Source organism: Manis javanica, chromosome 4 (genome assembly GCF_040802235.1).
Source record: "Manis javanica isolate MJ-LG chromosome 4, MJ_LKY, whole genome shotgun sequence".
Taxonomy (NCBI): Eukaryota; Metazoa; Chordata; class Mammalia; order Pholidota; family Manidae; genus Manis; species Manis javanica.
The window spans coordinates 109,447,895-109,475,522 of record NC_133159.1 but is presented as its reverse complement, the minus strand read 5'-3'; the positions used below and the strand labels follow the sequence as shown (position 1 = coordinate 109,475,522).

At 44.3% G+C, this 27,628-nt stretch overlaps 1 protein-coding gene across 3 annotated transcripts; it reads right to left on the bottom strand.

Annotated features, from left to right (window-relative positions):
* Positions 1 to 11,116: 11,116 nt before the first annotated feature.
* RIIAD1 (regulatory subunit of type II PKA R-subunit domain containing 1) lies at positions 11,117 to 23,951 on the bottom strand. Of its 3 annotated transcripts, XM_073234639.1 has the most exons (5): positions 23,814 to 23,950; positions 23,263 to 23,339; positions 13,056 to 13,102; positions 11,828 to 11,954; positions 11,117 to 11,221 (listed from the first exon to the last, which is right to left on the bottom strand). In XM_073234639.1, exons 1-4 carry the CDS (start codon positions 23,901 to 23,903, stop codon positions 11,881 to 11,883), a joined length of 288 nt encoding a protein of 95 aa, XP_073090740.1. In that variant the 5' UTR covers positions 23,904 to 23,950; the 3' UTR covers positions 11,117 to 11,221; positions 11,828 to 11,880. The 3 variants fall into 3 exon arrangements, with proteins under 3 accessions (XP_073090740.1, XP_017512347.3, XP_017512346.3); XM_017656858.3 differs by lacking the exons at positions 11,828 to 11,954; positions 23,263 to 23,339 and having other exon boundaries at positions 23,814 to 23,951; XM_017656857.3 differs by lacking the exons at positions 11,828 to 11,954; positions 13,056 to 13,102.
* Positions 23,952 to 27,628: the final 3,677 nt, after the last annotated feature.

The following is a 27,628-nucleotide window of genomic DNA, read 5'->3' as shown; positions in this document are numbered from 1 at the left end:
TTATGAAAATACAATAAATACAACTATTCCTAAAAGAGACACCAGTGGATGCAGTACAACAGCCAGGATACATCTACATTTGTGAGAACTCAACATCACACGAAGGGGATAAGATAAAAGCCATGGCCAGGTGGGACCCGAATGCTCCCCCACCCCAAAACCCAGCGGGAAGAAAGGAGTTGGAACGGAGAGGGAGTGAAAGCCCAGGACTGCTAAACAACCAGCTCTAGAAATCCACACCCAGAACGCAGACACAAGGTACACAGGGTGCTGGATATTAGAGAAACGAAAAAGCAAAACCTGTGGGCAGTTCCCCGCAACCAGCACCCCTGAGACAAAAGAAAGGCGAGTGCTTTCTGCATGTCTTAAAGAGACAGGGACCCCACAGCTGGACGAAGTTGTCCTGGCACAATTAGCCAGCAGCTGGGAATCCTGGGGAAACTTAGGTATCCTAAACCCTGGGGAGGCAGTGCAGCTCTGAAGCCCCTCATGGCAATAAGCAGCCTGCCAGTTGTTCCTCCAACTGGCGCGGATCCCAACACAACGGCCCAGTAGCGGGAGAGTGGCAGTGCATGCCAGGAGCGGAGGCACCGGAAGGGACCAGGAGCAGATCCGTGCACCAACAGCGCCAGAGGAGATCAGGAGAGGCTTGTGCAAGCCCACAGTGGCGCGACCAAACAGCCTGGGCATGGCTCACAAGCACCAGTGGCAGTGGAGCCAGAGGAGCCTGGTAGAGGCCCGTGCGCACCTGCAGTGGAGCCAGAGGGAGCAGGCACGCTCCCAGCAGCCAACCAGAATCCCAGCCCAAGGCACAGCCACCTGGGCCAGCCCCAAAGGCTGCTGCTAGCACAGAGCTTCCCAGCAGGGTTGCCACTAGCCCCTAGTAGCGCATCTGGCATGCCTGCCACTCCCCGCAGGGCTCCATGCTGCTCTGACAGAGCCCCCACCCACAGCAGCTTAGGGGACTACCCTGGTGGCTGCTCCAGGAGTGCGGGTAACCATCAAAGGCAGCGGAGAAGGGTAAGGCATCCAGCAAGCAGGAAAGGACTTTCTTCTCCCAGCTGACACACCCACAACTTGCCTACAGCCACCGCTATCACCATGAAAAGGCAAAAATATTTAGTCCAGTTCAAGATAGTTCAAACAACACCTGAGAAAGGATCTGCAGAGGTAGACCTAACCAGTCTCCCTGAAAAAGAACTTGAAATAAAAATCATAAACATGCTGACAGAGCTGCAGAGAAATATGCAAGAGCTAAGGGATGAAGCCCAGAGGGAGATTACAGATGTCTGGAGGGAGATTACAGAAGTGAAACAAACTCTGGAAGGATTTATAAGCAGAATGGATGAGATGCAAGAGGCCATTGATGGAATAGAAACCAGAGAACAGGAATATATAGAAGCTGATGCAGAGAGACATAAAAGGATCTCCAGGAATGAAACAATATTAAGAGAACTGTGTGACCAATCAAAAAGGAACAATATCCGAATTATAGGGGTACCAGAGGAAGAAGAGAGAAAAAGGGATAGAAAGTGTCTTAGAAGAAATAATTGCTGAGAACTTCCCCAAACTGGGGGAGGAAATAGTTGCTCAGACTACAGAGGCGCACAGAACTCCCGAGAGATGGGACCCAAAGAGGACAACACCAAGACACATAATAATTAAAATGGCAAAGATCAAGGACAAGGACAGAGTATTAAAGGCAGCTAGAGAGAGAAAAAAGGTCACCTACAAAGGAAAACCCATCAGGCTATCATCAGACTTCTCAACAGAAACCTTACAGGCCAGAAGAGAATGGCATGATATATTTAATGCAATGAAACAGAAGGGCCTCGAACCAAGGATACTGTATCCAGCATGATTATCATTTAAATATGAAGGAGGGATTAAACAATTCCCACACAAGCAAAAGTTGAGGGAATTTCCCTCCCACAAACCACCTCTACAGGGTATCTTAGAGGGACTACTCTAGATGGGAGCACTCCTAAAAACACAGAACAAAACACCCAACATATAAAGAATGGAGGAGGAGGAAAAAGAAGGGAAAGAAATAATCATCAGACTGTGTTTATAACAGCTCAATAAGCGAGTTAAGTCAGAAAGTAAGGTAGTAAACAAGCTAACCTTGAACCTTTGATAACCACTAATCTAAAGCCTGCAATGGCAATAAGTACATATCTTTCAATAATCATCCTAAATGTAAATGGATGGAATGCACCAATCAAAAGACACAGAGTAATAGAATGGATAAAAAAGCAAGAATCATCTGTATGCTGCTTACAAGAGATTCACCTCAAACCCAAAGACATGCACAGATTAAAAGTCAAGGGATGGAGAAAGATATTTCATGCAAACAACAGAGAGAAAAAAGCAGGTGTTGCAATACTAGTATCAGACAAAATAGACTTCAAAACAAAGAAAGTAACAAGAGATAAAGAAGGATACTACATAATGGTAAAGGGCTCAGTCCAACAAGAGGATATAACCATTCTAAATATATATGCACCCAATACAGGAGCACCAGCATATGTGAAGCAAATACTAACAGAACTAAAGAGGGAAATAGACTGCAATGCATTCATTCTAGGAGACTTCAACACACCACTAACCCCAAAGGATAGATCCACCAGGCAGAAAATAAGTAAGGACACACAGGCACTGAACAACACACTAGAACAGATGGACCTAATAGACATCTATAGAACTCTACATCCAAAAGCAACAGGATATACATTCTTCTCAAGTACACATGAAACATTCTCCAGAATAGACTACATACTAGGCCACAAAAAGAACCTCAGTAAATTCCAAAAGATTGAAATCCTACCAACCAACTTTTCAGACCACAAAGGTATAAAACTAGAAATAAATTGTACAAAGAAAGCAAAAAGGCTCACAAACAGTTGGAGGCCTAACAACATGCTCCTAAATAATGGATCAATGACCAAATTAAAATGGAGATCCAGCAATATATGGAAATAAATGACAACAACAACACAAAGCCCCAACTTCTGTAGGATGTAGCAAAAGCAGACTTAAGAAGAAAGTATATAGCAATCCAGGCATATTTAAAGAAGGAAGAACAATCCCAAATGAATAGTCTAATGTCACAATTATTGAAATTGGAAAAAGAAGAACAAATGAGGCCTAAGGTCAGCAGACGGAGGGACATAATAAAGATCAGAGAAAAAATAAATAAAATTGAGAAGAATAAAACAGTAGGAAAAAATCAATGTAACCAAGAGCTGGTTCGTTGAGAAAATCAACAAAATAGATAAGCCTCTAGCCAGACTTATTAAGAGAAAAAGAGAGTCAACACACATCAACAGAATCAGAAATGAGAAAGGAAAAATCACGACGGACCCCACAGAAATACAAAGAATTATTAGAGAATACTATGAAAACCTCTATGCTAACAAGCTGGGAAACCTAGGAGAAATGGACAATTTCCTAGAAAAATACAACCTTCCAAGACTGACCCAGAAAGAAACAGAAAATCTAAACAGACCAATTACCAGCAACGAAATTGAATCGGTAATCAAAAAACTACCCAAGAACAAAACCCCCGGGCCAGATGGATTTACCTTGGAACTTTATCAGACATACAGAGAAGACATAACACCCATTCTCCTTAAAGTTTTCCAAAAAATAGAAGAGGAGGGAATACTCCCAAACTCATTCTATGAAGCCAACATCACCCCAACACCAAAACCAGGCAAAGACCCCACCAAAAAAGAAAACTACAGACCAATATCCCTGATGAATGTAGATGCAAAAATACTCAACAGAATATTAGCAAACAGAATTCAAAAATACATCAAGAGGATCATACACCATGACCAAGTGGGATTCATCCCAGGGATGCAAGGAATGTACAACATTCGAAAATCCATCAACATCATCCACCATATCAACAAAAAGGACAAAAACCACGTGATCATCTTCATAGATGCTGAAAAAGCATTCGACATAATTCAACATCCATTCATGATCAAAACTCTCAACAAAATGGGCATAGAGGGCAAGTACCTCAACACAATAAAGGCCATATATGATAAACCCACAGCTAACATTATACTGAACAGCGAGAGGCTGAAAGCTTTTCCTCTGAGATCGAGAACAAGGCAGGGATGCCCACTCTCTCCACTGTTATTCAACGTGGTACTGGAGTTCCTAGCCATGGCATTCAGACAAAACAAAGAAATATAAGGAATCCAGATTGGTAAAGAAGAAGTTAAACTGTCACTATTTGCAGATGACATGATATTGTACATAAAAAACCCTAAAGACTCCACTGAAAAACTACTAGAACTAATATCAGAATTCAGCAAAGTTGCAGGGTACAAAATTAACACCCAGAAATCTGTAGCTTACCTATACACTAACAATGAACTAATAGAAAGAGAAATCAGGAAAACAATTCCATTCACAATTGCATCAAAAAGAATAAAATACCTAGGAATAAATCTAACCAAGGAAGTGAAAGACCTATATCCTGAAACTACAAGGCACTCTTAAGAGAAATTAAAGAGGTCACTAACAAATGGAAACTCATCCCATGCTCCTGGCTAGGAAGAATTAATATCATCAAAATGGCCATCCTGCCCAAAGCAATATACAGATTGGATGCAATCCCTATCAAAATACCAACAGCATTCTTCAATGAACTGGAAAAAATAGTTCAAAAATTCATATGGAAACACCAAAGACCCCGAATAGCCAAAGCAATCCTAAGAAGGAAGAATAAAGTGGGGGGGGGATCTCTCTCCCCAACTTCAAGCTCAACTACAAAGCCATAGTAATCAAGACAATTTGGTACTGGCACAAGAACAGAGCCACAGACCAGTGGAACAGAATAGAGACTCCAGACATTAACCCAAACATATATGGCCAATTAATATACAATAAAGGAGCCATGGACATACAATGGGGAAATGACAGTCTCTTCAACAGATGGTGCTGGCAAAACTGGACAGCTATATGTAAGAGAATGAAACTGGATCACTGTCTAACACCATACACAAAAGTAAACTCCAAATAGATCAAAGACCTGAATATAAGTCATGAAAACATAAAACTCTTAGAAAAAAACATAAGCAAAAATCTCTTGAATATAAGTATGAGCAATTTTTTCCTGGACACATCTCCTTGGGCAAGGAAACAAAGTAAAAAATGAACCAGTGGGACTACATCAAGCCAGAAACCTATATAAAGCAAAGGACACCATCAGCAGAATAAAAAGGCAACTACGGTATGGAAGAATATATTTGTAAACAATTTAACCAATAAGGTGTTAACATCCAAAATATATAAAGAGTTCATACACCTACACCAAAAAAACCCAAATAACTCTATTAAAAAATGGGTGGAGGACCTGAACAGACATTTCTCCAAAAGAGAACTCTGGATGGCCAACAGACACATGAAGAAAAGCTCCACATCACTGATCATCAGGGAAATGCAAATTAAAACCACAATGAGATAGCACCTCACATCTGTTAGAATGGCCACCATCCAAAAGACAACAACAAGTGTTGGTGAGGAAGTGGAGAAAGGGGAACCCTCCTACACTGCTGGTAGGAATGTAAATCAGTACAATCACTTTGGAAAGCAGTATAGAAGTTACTCAAAAAACTAAAAATAGAAATACCATTTGATGCAGTATTTCCACTTCTGGGAATTTACCTGAAGAAAACAAGATCCCTGATTCAAAAACATATATGGACCCCTACATTTATTGCAGCAATATTTACAATAGCTAAGTTATGGAAGCAACCTAAGTGTCCATCAGTAGATGAATGGATAAAGAAGATGTGGTACATATACACAATGGAATATTATTCAGCCTTAAAAAGAAAAGAAATCCTGCGATGTGCTACAACATGGATGGATCTAGAGGGTATTGTGCTCAGTGAAATAAGCCAGGTGGAGAAAGACAAATACCATATTACTTCACTTATTTGTGGAGTCTCAAAACAAAGCAAAACAGAAGGAATGAAACAGCAATAGATTTATAGACACTGAGAAATGACAAGTGGTTACCAAGGAGGAGGAGTTGGGGTGGGTGTGTGGGAGGGTGAGGGGGATAAAGGGGCACAAAAACTCTCAATCATAATACAAGTTGGTCAGAGGCATAGTAGTAAACCATGGAGAATATAGCAAATGATTCTGTAACATCTTATGTTGACAGATAGTAACTACAGTAGCAGGGTTGAGGATTTAATAATATGGGTAACTGCTGAACCGCTGTGTTGTATATTTGAAACAGATATAAGATTGTGTATTAATACTTCAATTTAAAAAAATTATCTATGTAAATCTTGCAAAACTCATTTATTAGTTCTAGTACTCTTCTTTTGTATATTTCATTGGATTTTCTACATAAATGACCATCACATATCTAATAAAAATCTTAACTTCTAAAAAAAAAAAAATTATCTATGTATTGTCTTCACTCACTAGATCATGTGTTCCTTAGGAAAGAGTGTGTTTTATTCCCCAAACTTTGCATCCTGAGTATATAATGGACCCTAATATTTGTTGAATAATTGAGTGAATAAGCAAATGAATAATCAACCATGCAAGGTTTTCTTCCAACACTTTTAGGAAGGAAACATCTAAGGAGCTCATGAAGCAGTGTTGCCAGAGATAAGGCTTGGATTTTGTAACTTCTGAAGAAACTTTCTACTGCAAGAAATCTGTAAATTTGTGAATATTTTCCCACTCTTTACCCTGTTTCTCTCCCTCCTGCTGACTTTCCATTCAGGCCTCCAACAGGCATTCTCCAAGTGGGGTCTCGAGTTCTGCAGCCATGCCCAGGAGAGGGCAGTAGAGGTCTGTCCAGCTAGAAGGAGAGCGCCTTGCTTTCTATAGGCAGTCCATCCTTCCCACCCCATGAACAGCAAGACTGAGTGAAACCTCACTGCCAGCCTTTCAGAAGAGCCACTGCTCCAATTGTGAGGATGAGGAACCTGACACAGAGAGGTCGCTCTAGGTCATGTGGTGACACAATTAGGCCTGCTTATTAGTTCCCATTACTTCTGGAAATCAGGTCCACTCAGGATATTTCCAGAAGCTCCTAATGTTTTCAGCCTACAAGTAAAATAAAATAGGATCTGAAGAGATGAAAAATGTCAGGTCTGGATGCTCAAGCATCTCCCATTATAAAGCCTGCCCTAGACCCTTCTTTCCCTTCTAACTACTACCCCTCCCATTTCCACAGCTGTACTTCTAGGTCATCGTCACCGGCAATGTGCATCTAATTCCACATCCTCCTCTCACAATTGCTACTAAATCTGCTGCAATCTGACTTCTGCCAACCCCGCTGAAGTGATTCATATTAATATTATCCATGACCCAATTACAAATTCAGTGGAAACCTTTTTGTCTAAATTCATCTCCCCATTTCCCCTGCTCCTAGCTACTTCCCTTCTGTATTAGTAATCATCCCATCATATCTCTCCTTGACTGTGCAAGAAACCTGAAAGTCATTCTAGAATCTATAGCCCCATATAACTCTACCCCATTCAAATCACAAGTTCCACCAATTTCTCCTAAATATGTCTACAGTTCACCTCCTGTTTTCATGACACCAAACAGTTCAAGCTCTCATCCTGCAGTTCAGTCTTCTAACTGCCATTCATCCATCTATGCAATCATTTTGGCAAGTGTGAGCTGAGCAGCTACATGCCAGGCACAGTTGTGGGTGCTGGCCTTGGAGAGACGACAAGATTGATGAGATTTGCTCTCACTGGAGCTCACATTCTTGGGAAATGTGAAAGTAAGCTAACAAGATGGGGAATGAGAAAGTAAACAAGATGACATCGAACAGGGATAGGTGTGAAGAAAACAAAAAGGAGTGATAGGAAAAGAATGCAGGGGGTGGGGTGGATATTTTTTAAATTAAGTATTAAAAATGTCTGAAAGAGGCTACTTCAGTTGGATCCCTAGGGAAGGATCCTGAGAAAGTGACAAGAAGCTATCTAGGGCACCATTGGCAGGCTAAATATTCAGTTTCCCAGCCTCCGTTAAAGAGGGAGCTATGTACACAGTTCTGGCCAAAGAGTTGTTGGTGAAGCTTGGCAGGGGTGGAAGGGGTGTTCTGGGAAAGCTTTTGCTTTCCAGCAAAGACAGGTAACCATCAATGGGAGTGCAGGAGCCCTCTTGAAACTCTGAGGCCACAGGCTAAGGCTGGTAGTGTGAAAAGATGGAAGTCTGGTCTGGGTACTTGTTGACATCTCTAAAACTTTTGAATCTTGCTCACTGCCAGACTTATTAGGTGAGAAAATTATAGGGGGGCTTACTGCCCCCTATTTGTGCAAACCACTATAAATCACTATAAGGCTTTTCTGTTACACACAGCTAAATAACTTTCAATGGATGCATTGGGCAGGAGAGTTGACAGAGGCTGGCTAAAACTCAGTGAGACGGTGCACGTGAGAGATGATGGTGGCTTAGACTGTGGGTCTTTCCATTTCTAGTTTTAGTTCCTTTAGTTTGTCTTCCACACTATGACATTTTTTAAATGCAAATATCACAAATTTCTCTTGGCTTAAAATTCTTCACTAGCTCTCCATTGCCTACATGATAAAAACTAACCCCTTTTGCCTACTGCACACCTTGTCCCCACCCTCTTGCCTGGCATCTTCTCCCACGACTCCCAACCCTTGCAGTCTACACATCTCCAGTAAAACACACTCCTGGTGAATACCTCCTATGTGCCAGTCACTGCCCATGCTTTATCCCTGATTCAATAGCCCTCAGAGGTGGATATCATACATCTTAGTTTATAGAGAAACCTAATGCTCAAGGAAGAGGTCTGGCCAAGGCCACACATCTAGGAAGTGGTGAGTCAGGATTTAACTCTGGTCCAATTTCGGAACAAATTAGAGATTTATCTTTCTCACTTGCCAGGAAGTCTGAATGTAGGTGTTTGCTGGGCTGTTCAGGTCTCAAAGACACCATCAGGACCTCAGAGGCTTCTGATCTTTCCTCTCTGCCACTTCACAGGACTGGCAGACTCTTGTTTGTTGCTTCATGACCTTACAATTGCTGTTCATCTCTAGATGTCATAATCAGGCTCAAGTGGGAAGACAAGTGAGAAAAGGGAGGGTTCTACCAGTTCAATCTGTCATATCCTCTCTACCCTGATCCTTTTTTTTTTTTGTTATGAAAAACAAAAGCTTTCCTAGAAACCCCAGCACACTTTTACCTACAGCTCATGAACACAGGCTGCCCTTAGCTGCGAGGAAGGCTGGGAAATCAGGGAATGCGATTGTTGTGGTTGCCTTAGAATAAATGCCATCCACTACTTGGGGCTGAGCTCACTGCTGCCCTCACAAAATGGGCATTCTATTAGCAAAGAAGAAAAGGGCAATGAGGATGAACAAGTGACAAATAGGGTCTGCCAGCACCACCTTGCACAGCAGGATGGAAACACTGCAGCACCCCGACTACCCCATACCTCTTCCCACCTCTGCCTGGCAAATTCTTTCTTACCCACCACATGCTAATTTCTGTGAGGCTTCCCTCACTTCTGCAGGCAGACGTGGTGTTCTTTCTTCTACCTCATCCTATATAAGTACCTAATTCCATCACAGGTATATAATTGTCTTTATAACCACTGTTATAATGTGATTCTCATTCACTTACACAAGCATTCATTCTCTGTAAATGTTTACTGAGCATTTGCTATTTGCCAGACACTATGCTAAAAGTCAGGAATTTAACAGTGAACAAGTTTGATTTATCGAATTGGTCCTGCCCTGAGGGAGCTTTCAATCTAAAAGGTGAGATATTCAGGCAGTTAAGGTTTGGGGAGGAAAGCAACACATCTCCCAGACCATAAACCACTGCACTGCAGGGACAGTATCCCCACCTTACCCCAGGAGCACATTATCTCACACAAAGCAGATGCACTGTGACCATGTTAAATACATTCTTTTCTCAGAAAGGCTTTGAAATGCATTTTCAATGAAATGCATTTCTTATTCCTACCAGAAAACCACCCCTCCAAGGAATGAGCCACTGTACACTCACAGTATTAAATCATTCACTCAAGCATCTTGAAAACACTTTGCTCTCTTCCCAAATTGTTGTAGGTCTCCTCTTTCAGGAAAGTTTCCAGGAGGGTCTAATGCTAACACTTCACATCAGAGGTCCTTATTAGATGTGTGTTTTTTGCTGAAGACTTTGTTTGGATTTTTTAAACAGGGACACCTCATTGCCAAAGTGTGATTCTGAAAGCCCTTAAAATGACTCCTCAGGTTCCTGTTTCATAGCTTGTTATGTGTAGTTTTAATAGTTTTCTAAGCACCCTGTTTTGTTGCCCTTCTACTACTGTTAGTGTTGGCAGCTGGGAACAGACAAGCAGACAAGGGAAATAAAAATAATACTGACCCTGCTTTGGGCTATGCTTCTGTTGCCATAGTGATGTTGACACGTGACACACAGGTGCGATGTCCTTCATACAGTAGAGCCACTGGGCTGTGGAGGCCAGAGAGGTAGGACATAAAGACGGAAGGCTTCCATGTCTCCTAGGCCTGGACAGGATTTAATAAGGCCAAGTGATCCACTTCCCTGCCTCTTAGTTGAAAACCAAGTGGATGGGCAGTTTGTTCCTAAAAATCCTGAAGAACAGAGTCCACCACCTCTCTGAGTCACCTGTTAGGCTCATATTTCACAATATCCCTGACCCTGAATGGGTTTTCTTTGTTCAATCTCTTTCTCTCTTGCTATCTTTCCAGCCCAATTCCTCTTATTATTGCTTATATGGAAATAAAAGTCAATCAGCACTTGTACACTCCATACACTGACCCAGGACGCAGAGAAGGGAAAAACCCAAGCCCCATGAAGTGCAGCCCCGTCTTGTTTCAGCGCCACCACAGCCAGCTGTGATCCTCTCGGGGCCCGCACCCATTCCTTCGCCTGGTCTCCGCTCTGGCAGTGGGTGCACAGCACCGAGGCACACGCACAAACAGGTTGCCCACCCAGCTGGAAGCCCACGGGTCGCCACAGACAGAAAAACAGGTCTGCTGCCCATGAGGCCAAAGCAGCTCTCCTATGAAAGATGTCTTTCTCCTTCTGAGTGAAATAAAGCAGAGAGAGCAGGAAGGTCTGTTTTTAATGAGAATCTTTATAAGCTTTACAGTAGTAGACACAGCCCAAGGCAGCTTGGAAACCCACACTGGCGGCAACAAGGCTCTCTTGCTTCCAGATGACCCTGAAAAACACAAACGGTGCTGCTAAATCAGGAGTGTCCCTTTTTCCTACCTCAAATTTTAAAAATTGCAACCTTCAAATTCAGTTCAGAAATCATTCTGCCTGAAAAATGTGTGATGGCCATAATGGCATAACCTGGTTTGAAGACAACAACAGGAAGGTGGCCAGGCCAAGAAGTGGCAAGGGAAGCTGCTTCCACCATTTCCCGCCATGGGTAAGCCCCTCCACTCCCGCACCAAGGACACAAGGAAAAGGCCATCTGCAAGGGCATTCTGAAATTCTGCAATCTGAGGCCAGGCCTTGAGACTGACAGGCCCCCCCACCCATCTCCTGGTCACGCTCCTTACTCAGCAACTACTCCTGCTTCCATTCTCTCAATCATTTCTCTGAGAAGGCAGATGTCTCTTCCCGCCATAGACACACTAGACAAACCCTGGGCCTCTCTTCAGTCCCTAACTCCCCAAAATAGTGTCAAGAAAGCTAAACACTTGCATGGAACTCCTCTTCAGCTTTCCATTCGGTTTCTTTCACACCCTGGCCAAGAAGCCAGTGCTTACTTTCACACGAGTACAGGAGCCTCTGTCTGTACATGAAGTTTAACACCCACCCTGAGGCTGAATTCTTTCTGGTCTCTCTCAACAGCTGAACATCATGATTTTGCTAATTAGCTACTTTCTTCTCCTTAATTAGCTGCATGTGAATCTTGTTGGGAAGTCTTGGATCCGTGAAATAGTCTGGGATAAGAATCAAAAGAAGAAATCATCTCAACCCAAGGGAAAAAAGACCAGGAGGGAGACAATTTATTCTGCTAAAAAGTTAGGATGGCTCAGTGTTAGCAGAACTGTTATTGGTGGGCCTGCTTTACAATGTAATATGAGATGTCACAACAAACCCCATGGTCACTATCCCCTGCCCGGGCAGTTCTGAGCCTTCCAACTCAAGTGTTCCTAGGAAGGGCTTACACAGGGTGGCTCTGTCCCCTCTGCACTGCCCTGTTCATTGGCTTGCTGATGCACAGGGAGCCATCAGAGGGCTGAGGGAGTCTCTGTGTTTTCTGCTTCCAGCCCTCCTTTTAGCCCAAATAAATACCAAGTATTATTCTTGTCTCAATGCAGCTTGCCAGCTTCTGTCTCTGAGATATCACGCCCTCTCTGAGAATATCCCTTTAGAGGAGAGCCAGGCTCTCACAGGATGACGACAGAAGAGGGTTTTTATACACCCAGCATAATGTGAATCAGAGGCAGCATCTGCTGTGGCAGCAAAGACATACTTAGATTCAGCTAAAAATGGGTTGAGACTGTAACCAACTCCCAGAGCATTTAGGACTCACGAAATCATCCAACACAGCCCCTTCCCTTGAAATACCATTGACCTTAAGCCATCTTGGGCAGTAGAGCCCATTAGAATCACCCAGGGAGCCTTTAAAACTCTGGATGCTGGGCCCCATCATGGACTAATTAAATTAAAATCTTTGGGGGTAGGCCTGGGCATAGGGATTTTTAAAAGCTCCCCAGGTGATTCTAATGTGCATCCAGGGTTGAGAACTCTGCTTTAAGATTCCCAGGGAAAGATCTGCCAGTATGTTCCTTTGGGAATCTCAAGTCTTAACAATCCTCACCATGAAGGAGCTCTGCCTCATTTCTTACCTGTCCTCATTTTGAGGAAATGACAATGGAAGAAAGAGCCTTCTGAAAAAAAGCTCCCTTGGGAGACATCAGGTAAAGAAGTACCCCAGACTCTGCAGGGGGAATCCTGGGCTTGTGTGAGTCTAAATTCACAATAATATTCCTTGTACTTGTTTATCAAACACCCCAAACAGACACTGCCCTACTCACCTGCAGCGAATTCTTCGATGTTGTCTGGTCTCTTCAAAAACATTTCTCTGGAAAACATGGAGGGCTCATAGGAGGAAGAGAAGCAGGCTCTTAGGCCGGCTTGCCCACTGGAGGCCCTGTGCTTTCAGGGAGCCTGCTGACCTGGGACACCTACCTTGGGAGTCAGTAAGTCAGGGAACTCCTGGAAAAGACCCTTTCGCTCCTTCTTTTCCTTAAAGTCAGGATCTGAGGCAAGAAGCAAAATATTCTTGTGGAGAAAGGGAAGGTTCCTATGGCCAGGATTCGCAGCTGGCCCTGGTTGGCTAGCTCACTGCACACCTGTGGGCAATATGTTGGTATTGACTCTATATAAAGAGCTCCGCCCAGTGCGCTGGGCAGGAGAGCAGAGGCTGTAGTGGTGGCAGTGCTGAGGACAGAGGCTGAGATGGCTGCCGGGGCAGAGAGGCCCAGAGGCAGAGACCGGCTTGCTGCATGCAGACTAGCTTTGAGTGGATGGATTCTAGTGATTGACCTGCCCCCATGGGAATAAAGTTGGGTATAAACCCTTTCACCCCAGGAATGTTCCATTGTCATTTTTTCAGCCTCACTGAATCCATAGTGAACTTGCCCAGGGCTGCAACCCATTGGCAAAACAATTCTAAATAGCAATAAGCCTAGGTATTGCTCACAACACAGGACAGTTGCCAGGTAAAGATTGTCACTCATTCAACAAACATTTTCACAGAACCAGTCTAAGCCAGAGGCAGGTGGTAAAGATAAAGAGCATGTTGCCTAGTCCTCAAGGGGCTTGTAGGGAAAAATGGAAGTTCCCATGGCCTGGATCCTCACCTGACCCTAACCTACTTGATGATGTAACTGGCCCACTGCTAGGCTAATGCTTCCATACCCATTGGCAATAAGCTGATATTACTTATGTTGCTATATAAAGTGCTTGGGGAGAGCAGACACTGGAGGTGAAGGGAGAGCGAGGAGCGGAGCAAGGGCTATGCGCCAGAGGAGAGGCCCAGGGGCAGAGGCCAGCCTGCCGCCTGAAGACTCGCTCTGAGGCAGACGGGATTCTAAACTTGACCTGCCACCATGAGAATAAAACTGGATATAAACCCTTTTGCCCCTATAACTTTCTGTTGTCATTTTTTGGTCTCACCAAATCCAGAGAGAACTTGCCCAAAGCTGAAACCCTCAGGTGAGATATTTGGCCTTGTTGATAGGATTCACTGCAGACCAAAGAAAAAAAAACAGAACAAGCTGCCCTCCTGTAAGGGATACTTCAGCAGGCTGCCCCTATGGACAGGATGGAACTCAGGTATCCCCAAGTGGACATGTGGTCTGAGGTGGCTTGCCTCCTAGAGGACTCGGACCCTCCCCATGACTGCGGGGAGGTGGAGGTGATGCCGGAGGCAGTGGGGTTGGCCCTCAGCAAAACAAAGAATTCCTTGGAGAAATAGAGTGCTCACGAGGTGATGGGAACTGTGGGTTGGCTTTTTCTCACAGTATTAAGAAAGGCCAAAAAGGAGAAGGACATACTTCTGCGAGACCACAAGAAGAGGCAGCACAAGAACATGAGCTGCGAGGTGCCCTAGAGGAGGTAAAAAATTTGTTGATGACTGAGATGGTGTCACGACAAGGTGCTATGGAGATGGTAAAGGATGTAATGTTAGCACAAGAATGCAGGCTGAGGTCCTGTGGAAGAGGCAAAAGCCATGAAGGAGATGGACATACTCCTGAAAGAAGCACAAGAAGAGGCAGCATGGAAACGCCAGATGTGAGGCACTGCGGTGAAGGTCAGAGAGCTGCTGAGACTGAGACAGCGTTGATCCAAGGCACTGTAGAAAAGGTAAAGAGTGTAGCAGAGGAGGCACTCAGGGGAGGGGAAAAAAAGAAAGCTGCCAACAGCCCCAGAAATGGAGGAAGAGCCAGGGTTTGACAAGCAGGTGGGGGTGGAGGTGGTGCTGGTGCCAGAGGCAGTGACCCCTCTTCTATTCAAGAAAATAAAGACACAGCAACCATGGGTTCCTCCAGGAGAGGTGCAGTGCCCTCCCCAAGTCATGGAGCAATCTATGCTCTGCCCCTATACACAGGCTGAGCTGGTGGATTTGGATTCCCAGTTTTGGCAGAAGCCCTCTGAGGCAATGTCAGCTTGGCTCTTTCTCTTGCCAATGGGTTTCAGCCCGGACAAGTTCACTATGGATTCAATGAGACCAAAGAAATGACAGTGGAACATTCAAGGGTGTGTGGATAAAGTGAAGGTTCCTGTGGCCAGAATTCTCACCTGGCCCTGGTTGGCTAGCTCACTACACACATGTGGGCAATACCTTGCTATTGACTCTATATAAAGAGCTCCGCCCAATGCTCTGCACAGCCACACAGTGACATGGCTGCAGGAGAACAGAGACTGGAGTGGTGACAGTGCAGAGGACAGAGACTGAGACGGCTGTGGGGGCAGAGAGACCCAAAAGCAGAGACTGGCTTGCTGCATGCAGACTCGCTCTGAGTGGATGGGATTCTAGTAATTGACCTGTTGCCATGGAAATAAAGTTGGGTATAAACCCTTTCACCCCAAGAACATTCCACTGTCATTTCTTTGGTTAGGCATGAAAATTGCCATTTACAGTCCAGAGAATTATGGCCTAGATGAGGAGCCTTTTACTGTGGAGATGAGAAAATAATGGTGCTACAAATGGCTCCCCATTGCTCTTTGGGCCTCTAGTGGCCATTCTTGCCCCTCACTTAGGGCAGCCCATAAGTGAGGTTACCTGTATGGTAGCAGACTTGAGAGAGGCTTAAACAATGAGAGCACAGAAGGAAATATGATCCACTACTCAGAGGAAGAGTTTAAAGGGCCCCATGAAGGTCACAAGGACCCAGATGAGGGTTGGTTTGATAAAGGCAGGAGCAGAGAGAAATTGGGTGGAAAGTCAAATAAAATATTACTGGAGCTGTGGCAGTAATTGGAGTCAGACCCACAGTTGCAGCAGTCAGCTAAAGTGAGGACCAGAAAATGGAAGCCAGAGACAAAACCACAAGCCCAGCCTGTTGGTTTCTGCTGGAGAGTGAGCCATCCCCGTCTAGACCCTCACAGGAAGATGATTGGAATACAGTTTGACTGAGGGGAGGGTCAAAGCACCCGCCTTGGGGGACCACATGTTGAAATATCAATTCATTGGTCCCCAGTGAATGTACATGTCCTGGCTCTGGTAGACACCAGAGCTGAATGCTCACTGATTTACAGCAACCCTGAGCGATTTCCTCAGACACCCACTGCTATAGATGGAAACAAAGGTAAGGTTATCAGAGCAAAACAAGCCCAAATACCATAGGGAATAGGGCATCTAATACTGTGTATGATGTTATGCTTACTTCTGATCCTCTTACAGACAAATGTGGCATTATTGCAAGAGGTTTTGGGTCTTTTAGGCTATTGGAGAGTGTTTATCCTGCACTTGGCACAAATTCGGAAGACTTTATACCATTTGTATGAAAGGGTGTCAGATGGGGCTGGGAATGAAATGTGCAATTGCCTTTGCCATTGGAAAATGGACAGTCAATGCCATGTAGGCCTTGAGTATGATAGACCTCAATTGGGAGCTGGATGTTCATGTAACCGAAGACAGTTATGGCTGGGGCCTCTGGCAGTGGCTTGAATAAGCTCATCAACCTACTGGATTCTGGTTGCAACTCTGGGAAGGAGCAGAGGTCCGGTACACCTTAACAGAGAAGCAATTGGCTGTCATGTACCATGCCTTGCTGACTATGGAGCCCATCAAATGAAGTAGACATATTGGCCCAGGTGTGGGGGCTAGCAGGAAAGCCTGCCTCTGATGTGGCACAATGATTCCATCAACATTTGTTGCATGTGGGGCAGAAGATGATGTGGATTATAACCCACCAGTGGGGCCTGCCTTTGACTTTTGAAGAAGTCAACAGAGCCAGCAAGACTGCATTGTGTGACCAAGTCCCACAGCAACCTGGAGACTCTGTTCAGTGGATGTGGCCTTGCATGTTTTGACATATGGACCAATGACAGTTGGCTCTCCTGGGGACAAGGCCTGGAGGCTGGCCTCCTGTGTGTTTCTGATGTAACAGAAGAGTGGCCCCCAAAGACCACGGTAGTGTACCCTAAATGGCTGGAAGTTAAGAGCACCTTACCAGGAGTTCTGTTTTATCTTTATGGCCAATGCATATGCCTCTAATAGCTCCATACATAGACCCCTCAGTAGCCCCTACAGGGAGAAGGGTAAACGTATGGTATACTAGACCCAGACAGGACCCCCTTCCTGCCACAGTCCTATCACATAACCACTCTCTTACATGCATCCTACTTGGAGGACAAGATATGCCTATATTGGTGTCACTAAAACATGTGTCTTATTGCCCTTAAGGTTAATCTCCTCTAATGTCTGTGTGGATTGGGCACACACCCCCTAGCAAAAACTGCTGCTTTCTGGGTGAGTGTGGAAAGTGTGAATCATGAACTCATCTGAGAACTGGTTTGAGTACAACTGGAATGATCAGTTGGTGGCAATCAATCTCCTCAGGCTTTAGGACTATCATAATTTCTGCTGCTATCTGTATTATAATTTTTGTTGTTATATGTATGTTGTAGTCTCTCTTGCTGTTGTGGAATCTGTTTACAGTGCTCCAGCTTTCTCACACAGAGGGACCATTGGGGAATATTGAGGGTATGTAGATTGTAAGGTGAGAATCCTGGAAAGGTAGAGTATAGGAAAAATGAAAGTTCCCATGGCCAGGATCCTCACCGGACCCTAGTCTACCTGATGATGTAATTGGCCTACTGCTAGGCTGATATTTACACACTGTTGGCAATAAGTCACTATTACCTATGTTGCTATATAAAGAGCCCTGCCCAGTGCGTGGAGAGCAGAGGCTGGAGGTGAAGGCAGAGCCTGGAGCAGAGAGTGAGGAAGAGCCAGAGGTGGAGGCAAGGGCTGTGAGGCAGTGAAGAGCCTGGAGACAGAGACCGGCTTGCTGCCTGCAGTTACCCCAAGGCAGACAGGATTCTAGTGCTCGAGCTGCCACCATGTGAATAAAGCTGGGTATAAATCCTTTTAAGCCAGGAATGTTCCATTGTAATTTTGGGGGCCCACCAAATCCAGAGTGAACTTGCCTGGGGCTGAAACCCTCAGGCAAGACAGAGCTCCTGTGTGGTGGGACACATATTCAGCCCCACAACCTGCTGAGTAAGTTTAACCATGAATTTCCATAGAGGTTGGCAAAGAATACAACAAACAAGGCTAAGAAGATAGACTTAGGATGGCTGTTGGCCCTGCAGGACAGAGACACTAACAACACCAACAGTGCTGGTGCCACTGAGCAGTTGAAAATGCCTTCTATCACATAGAGTTTTATGGTTCATAAAACATGTTCACAAACATTATCTCACTTTACAACAACCCTGTGAAATGGCAGTGACTGTGCCCCATTTTACATATGAAGAAACCAAGCCTTCAAAAGGTTAATCATTTGCCCACGTTCATAAAACAAGCAAATAAGTGAGAAAGGGCCCAGGTCTTGTGATTCTCAGGCTGATATTCTCTACAACATGATCCCTTAGCCATGGCTTCCCTGCCCCACCAGCCTAGGAGAAGGCCTCACCTGCCCAGGAAACCCCTGCCTCCCAAGCTTCATGAATTTTGCCTCCCTTCTCCTTCAGTTTAATTTGATAACTATGGAACACAAATTATGTGTAAGTAATGGTACTAGATACGAGGGATTGCATTTTTAAAAAAGTTAAATACAGCCCCACCTCAAAGAAATTACAGTCAAGTAAAAGGGAATGGGTAACTTCCCAAATGTCCAAAAGGCCAAGTACATTTCCAAAGTGCTATAAGAAGGGTATTAAATAGGGCACTGGGAGATCAGAGGAGAGGGAAAGGTTACTGACAGGGCCCTGAAAATTTTCAAAGAACAGCTGATATATGAGAGGACCCTTGAGGTACACATGGGATTTCAGTAGGCAGGACAAGAGCAATCCAGACCCAGGGAAGCAGCAAGAGCAAAGGCCCAGAAATGAAAGTCCATGTTCTATATTGAGTGAACTTCTTGAGAGTAGGAACTGGGTCATATCCACCTCTGAATTCACCAAGGTTCAAAAGGCACTCAAGGAGAGTCAGTGCCCCCTCCACAAGGTGAGTGGTATGATCAGAGACTTTCCAAGTGGTTGAAGTGGAAGGCAAGTATAGTAGTAGGAAGCAAAGAGACACACATACTCAATTCAAAAAACAGGAATGGATATATAAAGTGTGGTATATTCATACAGTAGAATACTACACAGCAATAAGAATGGAAGATCCACAAGATACTACTGAGCAAAAAGAAGCCAGGCATGAAAGACCATGTACTGTAGCATTCCATTTATAAAAAGTACAACAAAGGTTGACCCAGGAATTCCACTCCTAGGAATTTACCCTAAGAATGTAGGAGCTTTCAAAAAGATAGATGCACCCCTATGTTTATCACAGCACTATTTACAATAACCAAGAAATGGAAGCAACCTAGGTGTCCATCAATAGATGAATGGATAAAGATGATGTATATATACATAATGGAATATTATTCAGCCATAAGAAGAAAACAAATCCTACCATTTGCAACAACATGGATGCAGCTAGAGGGTATTATGCTCAGTGAAATAAGCCAGGTGGAGAAAGACAAGTACCAGATGATTTCACTCATCCGTGGAATATAAGGACAAAGAAAAAAAAAGGAACGAAACAGCAGCAGACTCGCAGAAACCAAGAATGGACTAACAGTTACCAAAGGGAAATGGACTGGGGAGGGTGGGTGGGAAGCAGGGATAAGGGGAAAAAGGGGCATTATGATTAGCACACATAATGTAGGGGGGACACGGGGAAGGCAGTATAGCACAGAGAAGACAAGTAGTGACTCTATAGCATCTTACTATGCTGATGGACAGTGACTGCAATGGGCTGTGTGGTGGGGACTTGATAATAGGGGGAATCTAATAACCACAATGTTGCTCATGTAATTGCATATTAATGATATCAAAATGTTTAAAAAGTAAAAACAAAAAGATAACTCCAAGCTTTAAAGTTTAGTACCTTAAGGATATTAAACTGCTTTGCATTTATTAAAAAATAAAGTACAACAAAGCCAAATTAACCTGTGCTATTAGAAGTCAGGATACTGATTACCCTTTGGGAGAAAGTAACTGGAAGGAGCCACAAAGGGTGTGAGGTGGAAGACTGTTTCCTAATGTGAGCACTAATATCATGTATTCTAAAGCTTGTGACAGTTCATCCAGTCTAGCATATGTCACTTTTTTAGCAAAAAGTATTTTTTATTGGAATATTGTTGATATAAACTATTATATTGGCTTCAAATGTACAACATAATAACTGCATAATTGTATACATTACTAAATGCTCACCACAGTAAGTATAGTTACCCTCTTTTACCATACCAAGATACTACAATATTATTGGTTATGTCGTCTATGCTGTACTTCCATTCCTATGAAAGATTTATTTTATAGATTTGAAGTTTGTACTTCTTTATCCCCCTTGCCTATTTCACGTATCCTCCTACCCTCTTTCCTATGGTAACCAACAGTCTATTGTCAGTATTTATGGGTCTATTTCTTTTTTTATTTGTTTGGTTTGTTTTTTAGATTCCACATATAAGTGAAATCATATGGTATTTCTTTTTCTCTGACTCATTTTACTTAGCATGATACCCTCTAGGTCCATCCACATTGTTGCAAATGTTCTTTTTTATGGCTGAGTAATATTCCATTGTGTATATGTATCACTTCTTTTTTATCCATTCATCTAATGATGGGCATTTAAGTTGCTCCCATATCTTAAAATATGCCATTTTTCTGTACATTGTATTTCAATAGAATTATTTTTAAGGCAATGTTGTGGATCCATGAAGGTTTTCCAGCCAAGGAATGATATGATCAGTGTTATATTTTGGTAAGACTCATCTGCCCGGTATTTACAAAAATATAAAATAAAGCCTCTCTACAATTTCACACTTTGCTATTGTATCTCCAGCCTAAAACCTGAGATCTCTGGGTGCCCGAAATAAGTTAGATTCCTACTCTTTCCATTTCTCAGCTCCAAAACTCAAAATATGAAGAGTTCCATACACTGTATGTATGAGTATAGACTGGAGAGCTGTGGCTGAATGGGCATAAATCATTCGAATCTGGAAAACGCAAGTGGTGAGTTAACTTTCCAACAAAAACAGTTTGGAGCTTCTCATGGCTTATAATGAGTCTAGAGCAGAGACCTGCCCAACAGGGAGGGTCAGGCATGCCCCTCAGGATTCTGTCCCCTCTTCGCCCTTCCTCTTTTCTACAAGGACCATCGGAGTATCCAGTACAGATTCTGGTTCTGTTTCTGGCTGATTCTGGTTCATCCTGGGATGATTCAAGGGAAACAATAGTTAACACCAAAAAGCAACCAAAAGCAAACCCGCAAACTTCAAAACAATTCCTCTCCCTCTAACATCTCCACTCCAGAAAGACAAAGGCCTAAAAGAGGCCAGAGGGCTTCATGCTGGGTAGCTCCAGGGATAGCAAGAGGAAAAGCCCAGTGGCCTGCCTCGCCTGTGGAGAGGAATAATAAGGAAGGAAATGGAAGACGCCTTGAGCCTTCCTTGCAGTAGCCAGGCACAGACACCCAGCTCCCCCTGGAAACTGTTCTTGGACAGAGAAGCAGGGCAATTTCTGACATGTGATTAAAACAAAGCACTCTTCACTTACCACCCCTAAGGATTCAAGTCCTTTTGTTTATAAACAAAGCAAGTGGTGATTTAGTTCAGGTTTTCAACATCTATCCGCAATCTCCCTGCTGCAATAATTCCTAACTTGGATTGCAAGCTCTCCAGGATAGGAACAATGTCATCCTTTATTTCCATTTAGAAGAAAAGGTGCAAAAAAGTGATGGCCTGATCCCCAGGGCTGGCACTGACAGAGGACCCCAAAACTGTCTATTGCCAAGCCTTACCCCTGGAACAAATAAAACCAACCTTCACATACGAATTTCAGTTTTCCTTTTCTCTTTCCCCTATCTGCCCACTGAGAATCTGCTGCCACTTGGAGAAACAACTAAATATGAAGAATAGTAAGATCAAGGAAAAACAAAAGGGCCTGGAAAAAAGATACCCTTCCAGTTCTATTTTTAAGAAAAAGGAAAGCCCCACATCTGCCTCCCCAGCTCCCATGTTCTTACAAAGCAACGCAGTTGAAAAAACAGGGTTTTGGGTTCTGTTTCAGCAATTGGGGAAGGTACTTCACCTTGTAGCCTGTAAAATGGAAGTGACAGTAGGCTATCTTCTGTAGTTGCAGGGAGGATCAGCAAAAGTATACCAAGATGCCATACACTGTATAGGCACTGGGGACACAAACATGCTCTACCAGCTTGGAGCTTTGGGCCAGGGAGAGAATCAGCAGATGGACAATGCAATTACAATACAGTATGGTGACTGCTAAGGCAGGAAACCAACATGGTGCCTGGAAATGGAAGACATTATTATTATTTAAACCTTGCCTATTTGTCTGTAGCCAAACAGTATTTGACATAGCTCTATTGTTTCCATCCATTGCTACTCCATGATATTTTTTCCCCCTCAGGTCTTTGTCATCCCATTAGGAGAATTTTCCATTCAGGCAAATGGCATGCTGAAGGCGATGTAGGGAAGGTAAATATGCTCCAAGGCATGGTGGAAAATGGTCTTTTCCCCAAAACTTACAAGGGAGTGGAATCTAACTCTTGGAGTCTTTCTACAACAATGTCCTCAGGTAGAGAAGGGCCAGACATCTGAATTCTTCTTAAGTCCTAGTGATCTTATTACCATACTCTGATGGAGAACAGTGTTCTATACCCAATGGCTGGCTGCTAAGTTTTTCAATGCCAAGTTCATTCTTTCACGTGTCAGAGGTATATATTTACCCTTACAGCTAAAATGAATGAATATTAACATGTTAAAAGAATTTAGAGACAACTGAAGGAAACCTCTAAGAGGTAAGTCAAGAAACTCGGGGTGCCACAATCCCAGAGTTAGAAAAATTTAATCTTCGGATATTTTCTAACTTTCCAACCCTAAAGGAAGCAATAGGGGGTGTTTAGGAAACAAGGGGTCATTCACACTCATGTATCCCAAACAAGATTTGGTACTGTTTTCTACTGATTGCTCAAGGCCGATCTAGAAAACCACCTACCGGAGGAAACCACTTAGGAGCAAGTCCACTTCTCTGTGCGTCCTTAGATACTTTTCATTAGCAATCCGAGTCTGAATCTGGGGCACAGAGCAAAGAGTCACAACTCTGTGAGACATATTTCAGGTCCAAGCCCTGGAGGTGTGTGTGAAGGGCTTGGGGAAGCAACGTGTGCACTTAACCCCGGTCTTTTCCCAGAATGTTTGAAAATTTAAGTAGTCTATCTTCTTTCAGGCTTAGGGCCTTTAACCAAGGTTCGATCTCCGTCGTTGGGAAGTCCTTGTCTGAATCTAAGCTGAAGTATCAGCGGTAATTTCGGTCTGTTTCGCCGGCCAGACCCCCAGTTTTGGTCCTTCCTGAACTTTCAGGCGCCTGTCGGGCTCTGTTCTGAGCCCCGGAAGCCCAAGGATCAGCCGGGGGTCTCCAAGGGCCTTCCGCGTCCCCACCTGGGGACACGCTACCGCCCCTTTCTCTCGGGTCTCTTCTCCCCAGTCTGGGTCCTTGTCCCGGGGGAGCTGCACTTTGGTGGAGGCGGAGGTGGGGGATGCACCCACCTTTAAGTTGCGCAGCTGCTCTACCTGCGCGGGGCTCAGGGCCCCGGGGTCCGGGAGGGGCCCCAGAGGCCCGCCCTGCAGAGTCGCCATTTTGTCACGGTCGTCAGGGCAACGGGCCTCGCGAAGCTGAGGCCCCGCCCCGGAGCCCGGCCCCCTCCGGCAGAGGGGAGGGTCTGAGGGAGCCGCACGCAGCGCCTGGAAACGTAGGCGTGAACTCCACGGGACTCTAAAGGTTCTGCCTCGCAGGTTGGGGGACTGATTTCCTGGCTTGATTGTATATGGAATGAGCCCTTCTTTTTGACCCCACCCAACCTCAAATAGTTACTTTCTTAGCTCTAGAGCAAAACTAAGGGCAGAAGCTCGCAGACTGGTTCCCTGCCGTTTCACTTGGGTGGAAGATGGATGAAGCCAGGAGTAGGGAAAGCGAATCCAGGTTTCTTCCATCCCCACCGCCCGGAAGCCAAACCCCGCCGCCTGTCCTGTCGACGCTGGACATTGTTTTAAGTTCTAGATTCTTTAAAGTACATGAAAGAACCTCACAGACTGTAGTGAACCAAATTATGCAGATCTCAGACTAAAGATGCTGGAAAGGACCTGCAGGGACATCCTGCCAGAAGTTTCCCTTCTTGGACTATCTTGTGTAGATTAATTTGCTCCTCATAAATTCTAAATTATTTCTCCCACTACTAATTGAGTAGGGAAGGGGGAAAGGCAGTTGGTCTTCAAGATGTGTTCTTCTAGTATCTAACTAAGAAAGGAAAGTGAAACGTAAAGCCAGAATGCTGAAAATAGTGCCTTGGAAAGGGCAGGAGCCTTTCTGTCAGTCCACACGTGCTGAGTTTCTACACCTCCAGAGATCATGCCCAGCAGAGGCTTTGGGAGGGACAGAGAAGAGAGCCTGTCTTTTCAGATTTGTAAACAACTGCAGGGAAAGTGCATGAGAAGCAAACCCAGCAGCAGGTTATGGCCCTGGAGGGGTCTCTAGGTGGTCTGCTTCTATCCTCAGCAAAGACTGAGGAAAAGAAGTGAAAATGTTGGCAGTTCCCAAGCCAGGAAACAACCACAGAGGTAGATTAGGTAGTGGGCTCCAAGCCTCTTGCCAGGAGCCCCATTTGGGTTAGTAATCATTTGGGTTGGTCGTTTTTAAGGAGAGCTAATAGAGTGAGAGGTGGATAAGCTGCCATCTGTCAGAAGTGATTTTTTCAGGCGGGAGCAGAGGTTAATCAGAGGTGATAGTTTTGATGGCCAAGACCTGTCTCTTCCCACCCCTCCTCCCCCCAGAGGAGCTAGTGATGGAACTTCTAGAGCTGCACTGTCCAATAAGGTCACCATGAGCCACTTGTGGCTCTTGAGCACTTGAAATTTGCTGAAAGTGTCAAATGTGAGGGTAAAATACACACTGGATTTTGAAAACAGTATAAAATATACTGTAAATGTAGCAACCACAGTGTTTTTCTTGTGAAACCTTCGTAAGAGTGTATATCAATGATACCTTATTAAAAATACTATAAATTATCTCATTAATAATCTTTATATTGATTACACATTGAAAATTTGAATATATCATATAAACGCATTGAATAACATTTTGTATAAATCAGTTAAATAAAATATATTAGTAAAAGTAATTTCACTTGTTTCTTTACATTTTTAATACAGCTACTAGAAAATTTTAAATTATATAAATGGTTTATATTATATTAAACAGTGCTGGTCTAGTCTTGCAAATCTATATATATATGCACTTGTGTGCACACACACACACACACACACATGCACATGTATGCACAGTTCCCTCAGACACCTCACCTCCATGCATAAAATAATTAATGTCCTCCTTCTGCCAGTCTGATCTGCTTGTGCTTTGAGAATCAATGAAGCCTTTTTTTGACTGATCACATCCCATGGCCCAAATCCCAAATACCTGTATGTGTAAATGAGAGAGGCTACTTTTATTTTATTAACAGCATCTCAGTCCTCACTATTGCACATTGTGTTGGCCTATTTTACCTCTCCACTTGAGGTAGACGACACTTGAAGGAAAGAAGGTTACATTACAATCAACTTTTTGTGCATTCTCATAGATTCTGCTGTAGACAGCTTCACTGTTTTTAGTGAGACCAGCAAGTATTTGGTGACTAGCCACTCTGCCCACACATATCACAACTACATTTTGCCCTTTCTGAAAAAATTCCAATTATTCAGCATTTCTCATTTAAGAACCTAAAACCAGGAGTAGAGCTCTCCCTTCATAAGGTCAAAAATCCTTTTATGTAGGGTTTTATGCATTCAGTGCAGAGGAATAAGAAAGAGGATGAGCTTGGGGATGGTGGGCAGAGAAAGCACTGTGGAGGAATAAGGCCTGGAAGCCTTTTCCTCCTGGAGAGCAATTCCCCAGAATGGACTTGGAGTCACAGGGTTGTCACCCTAGTCTTTACCTCACAGGGCCTGAAGGAAAACAGACATGTGCCCACTGTCCCCCTGCAGGAAGGGTTTGGCCAGAGCTTCTACCTCTTCTCCCTTAAACCCTGCCTCTCCACTCAGTGTGAAATCTTCTATCTGGGGACCACAACCTAAGCGAAGGATTGGAGGTGTTTTGCTGCCTGCAGCTGTCTCCCCAATTGCTGGCTGGGAGGAGGAGTGAGGGGGGTTCATTATAATTCATTTCTGTAAATGTTTAGTATTTCAATTAATATGATTAGCCCCAAGCCTGAATGAGCAGCAGGGAGGCAGATCTGCTGACAAGACACAGAGTAATGAGATCAACAGGGCCCAGGGCTTGGGGTCTTCCTAGGCTCTGTGTTCCAGAGGTGTGATCTGTTTAGCATCTCTATAAAGACCAAGATCAGATTAGAAAGCAGAAAAGGAACAGTGAGGGTGGGGTAGGGGAGTGGAAAGTCACTTTCCAGATGTGTTTGCACTCTTGGTCCCTGGCACTGCTGTCACATATTCTAACCACTGGCACTGGGTCCTCTGACACCTCCCCCAACCCATCCACCACAGACGGACCTCCTGGGAGGACGTGGGCATCCACATGATGAAATGCAATCATGTCTATGCACACACACATGCAAGCACTCAGTCATACACACCTGCCTGAATGTGGTTTCAGGCCACAGAGACCCAGAAAGGATGGAAGGTGGTCAATGGAGCATCGAGTCAAAGAAAGAGGGATATCTCTCACCCAGGGCTCAAACGGAGACATAGGAGGTTTCAGCCAGGCTGGACACTCCCCCATTCCCACAGGGAGCATTCAATGTGGGAGTCAAATTTATGGACTCAGAAGCCAGACTGAGCAGGCTCCACTCTCAGCTAGACCTCTTTCTAGCTGTGTGACCTTAGGCAGCTCATTTAATCTCTCTGTGCCTTAGTTTTCTATATTGGGAAATAATAATAGAACCTACACTATAGGGTGATGCAAAGGTTTAAACAGGCCAGTAAACATAAAGCACTTGGAGCAATGCCTGGGACTCGGTAAGTGCCAGCTAAGAGCTGACCATTACTATCACTTCCCTTCCAGAAGAGAAGACTGCCTACCATGATAGCTGGGGTATGGGGCTACTGGGACATATTACAGAGTCACTAGCGCCACTGTGAAGACATCAGGCCCCACTCAGGGGTAAAGAAGGGAAAGACCAGAAGGAGGGTATTCTACCAAAGCTGTGAGCCCCAGCTGGTGAGCACCTGATGGCAGGCAAGGACTGCCCCTTCTTGGAGCTTTGAGGAGCTCCCCCGCTGCATTGAGAGGGAGTTGTGAGTGGGTCCGGTGCACAGGGTTGCAGGGAGGTCAAGCTCCATGGAGATGGAGCAAACTG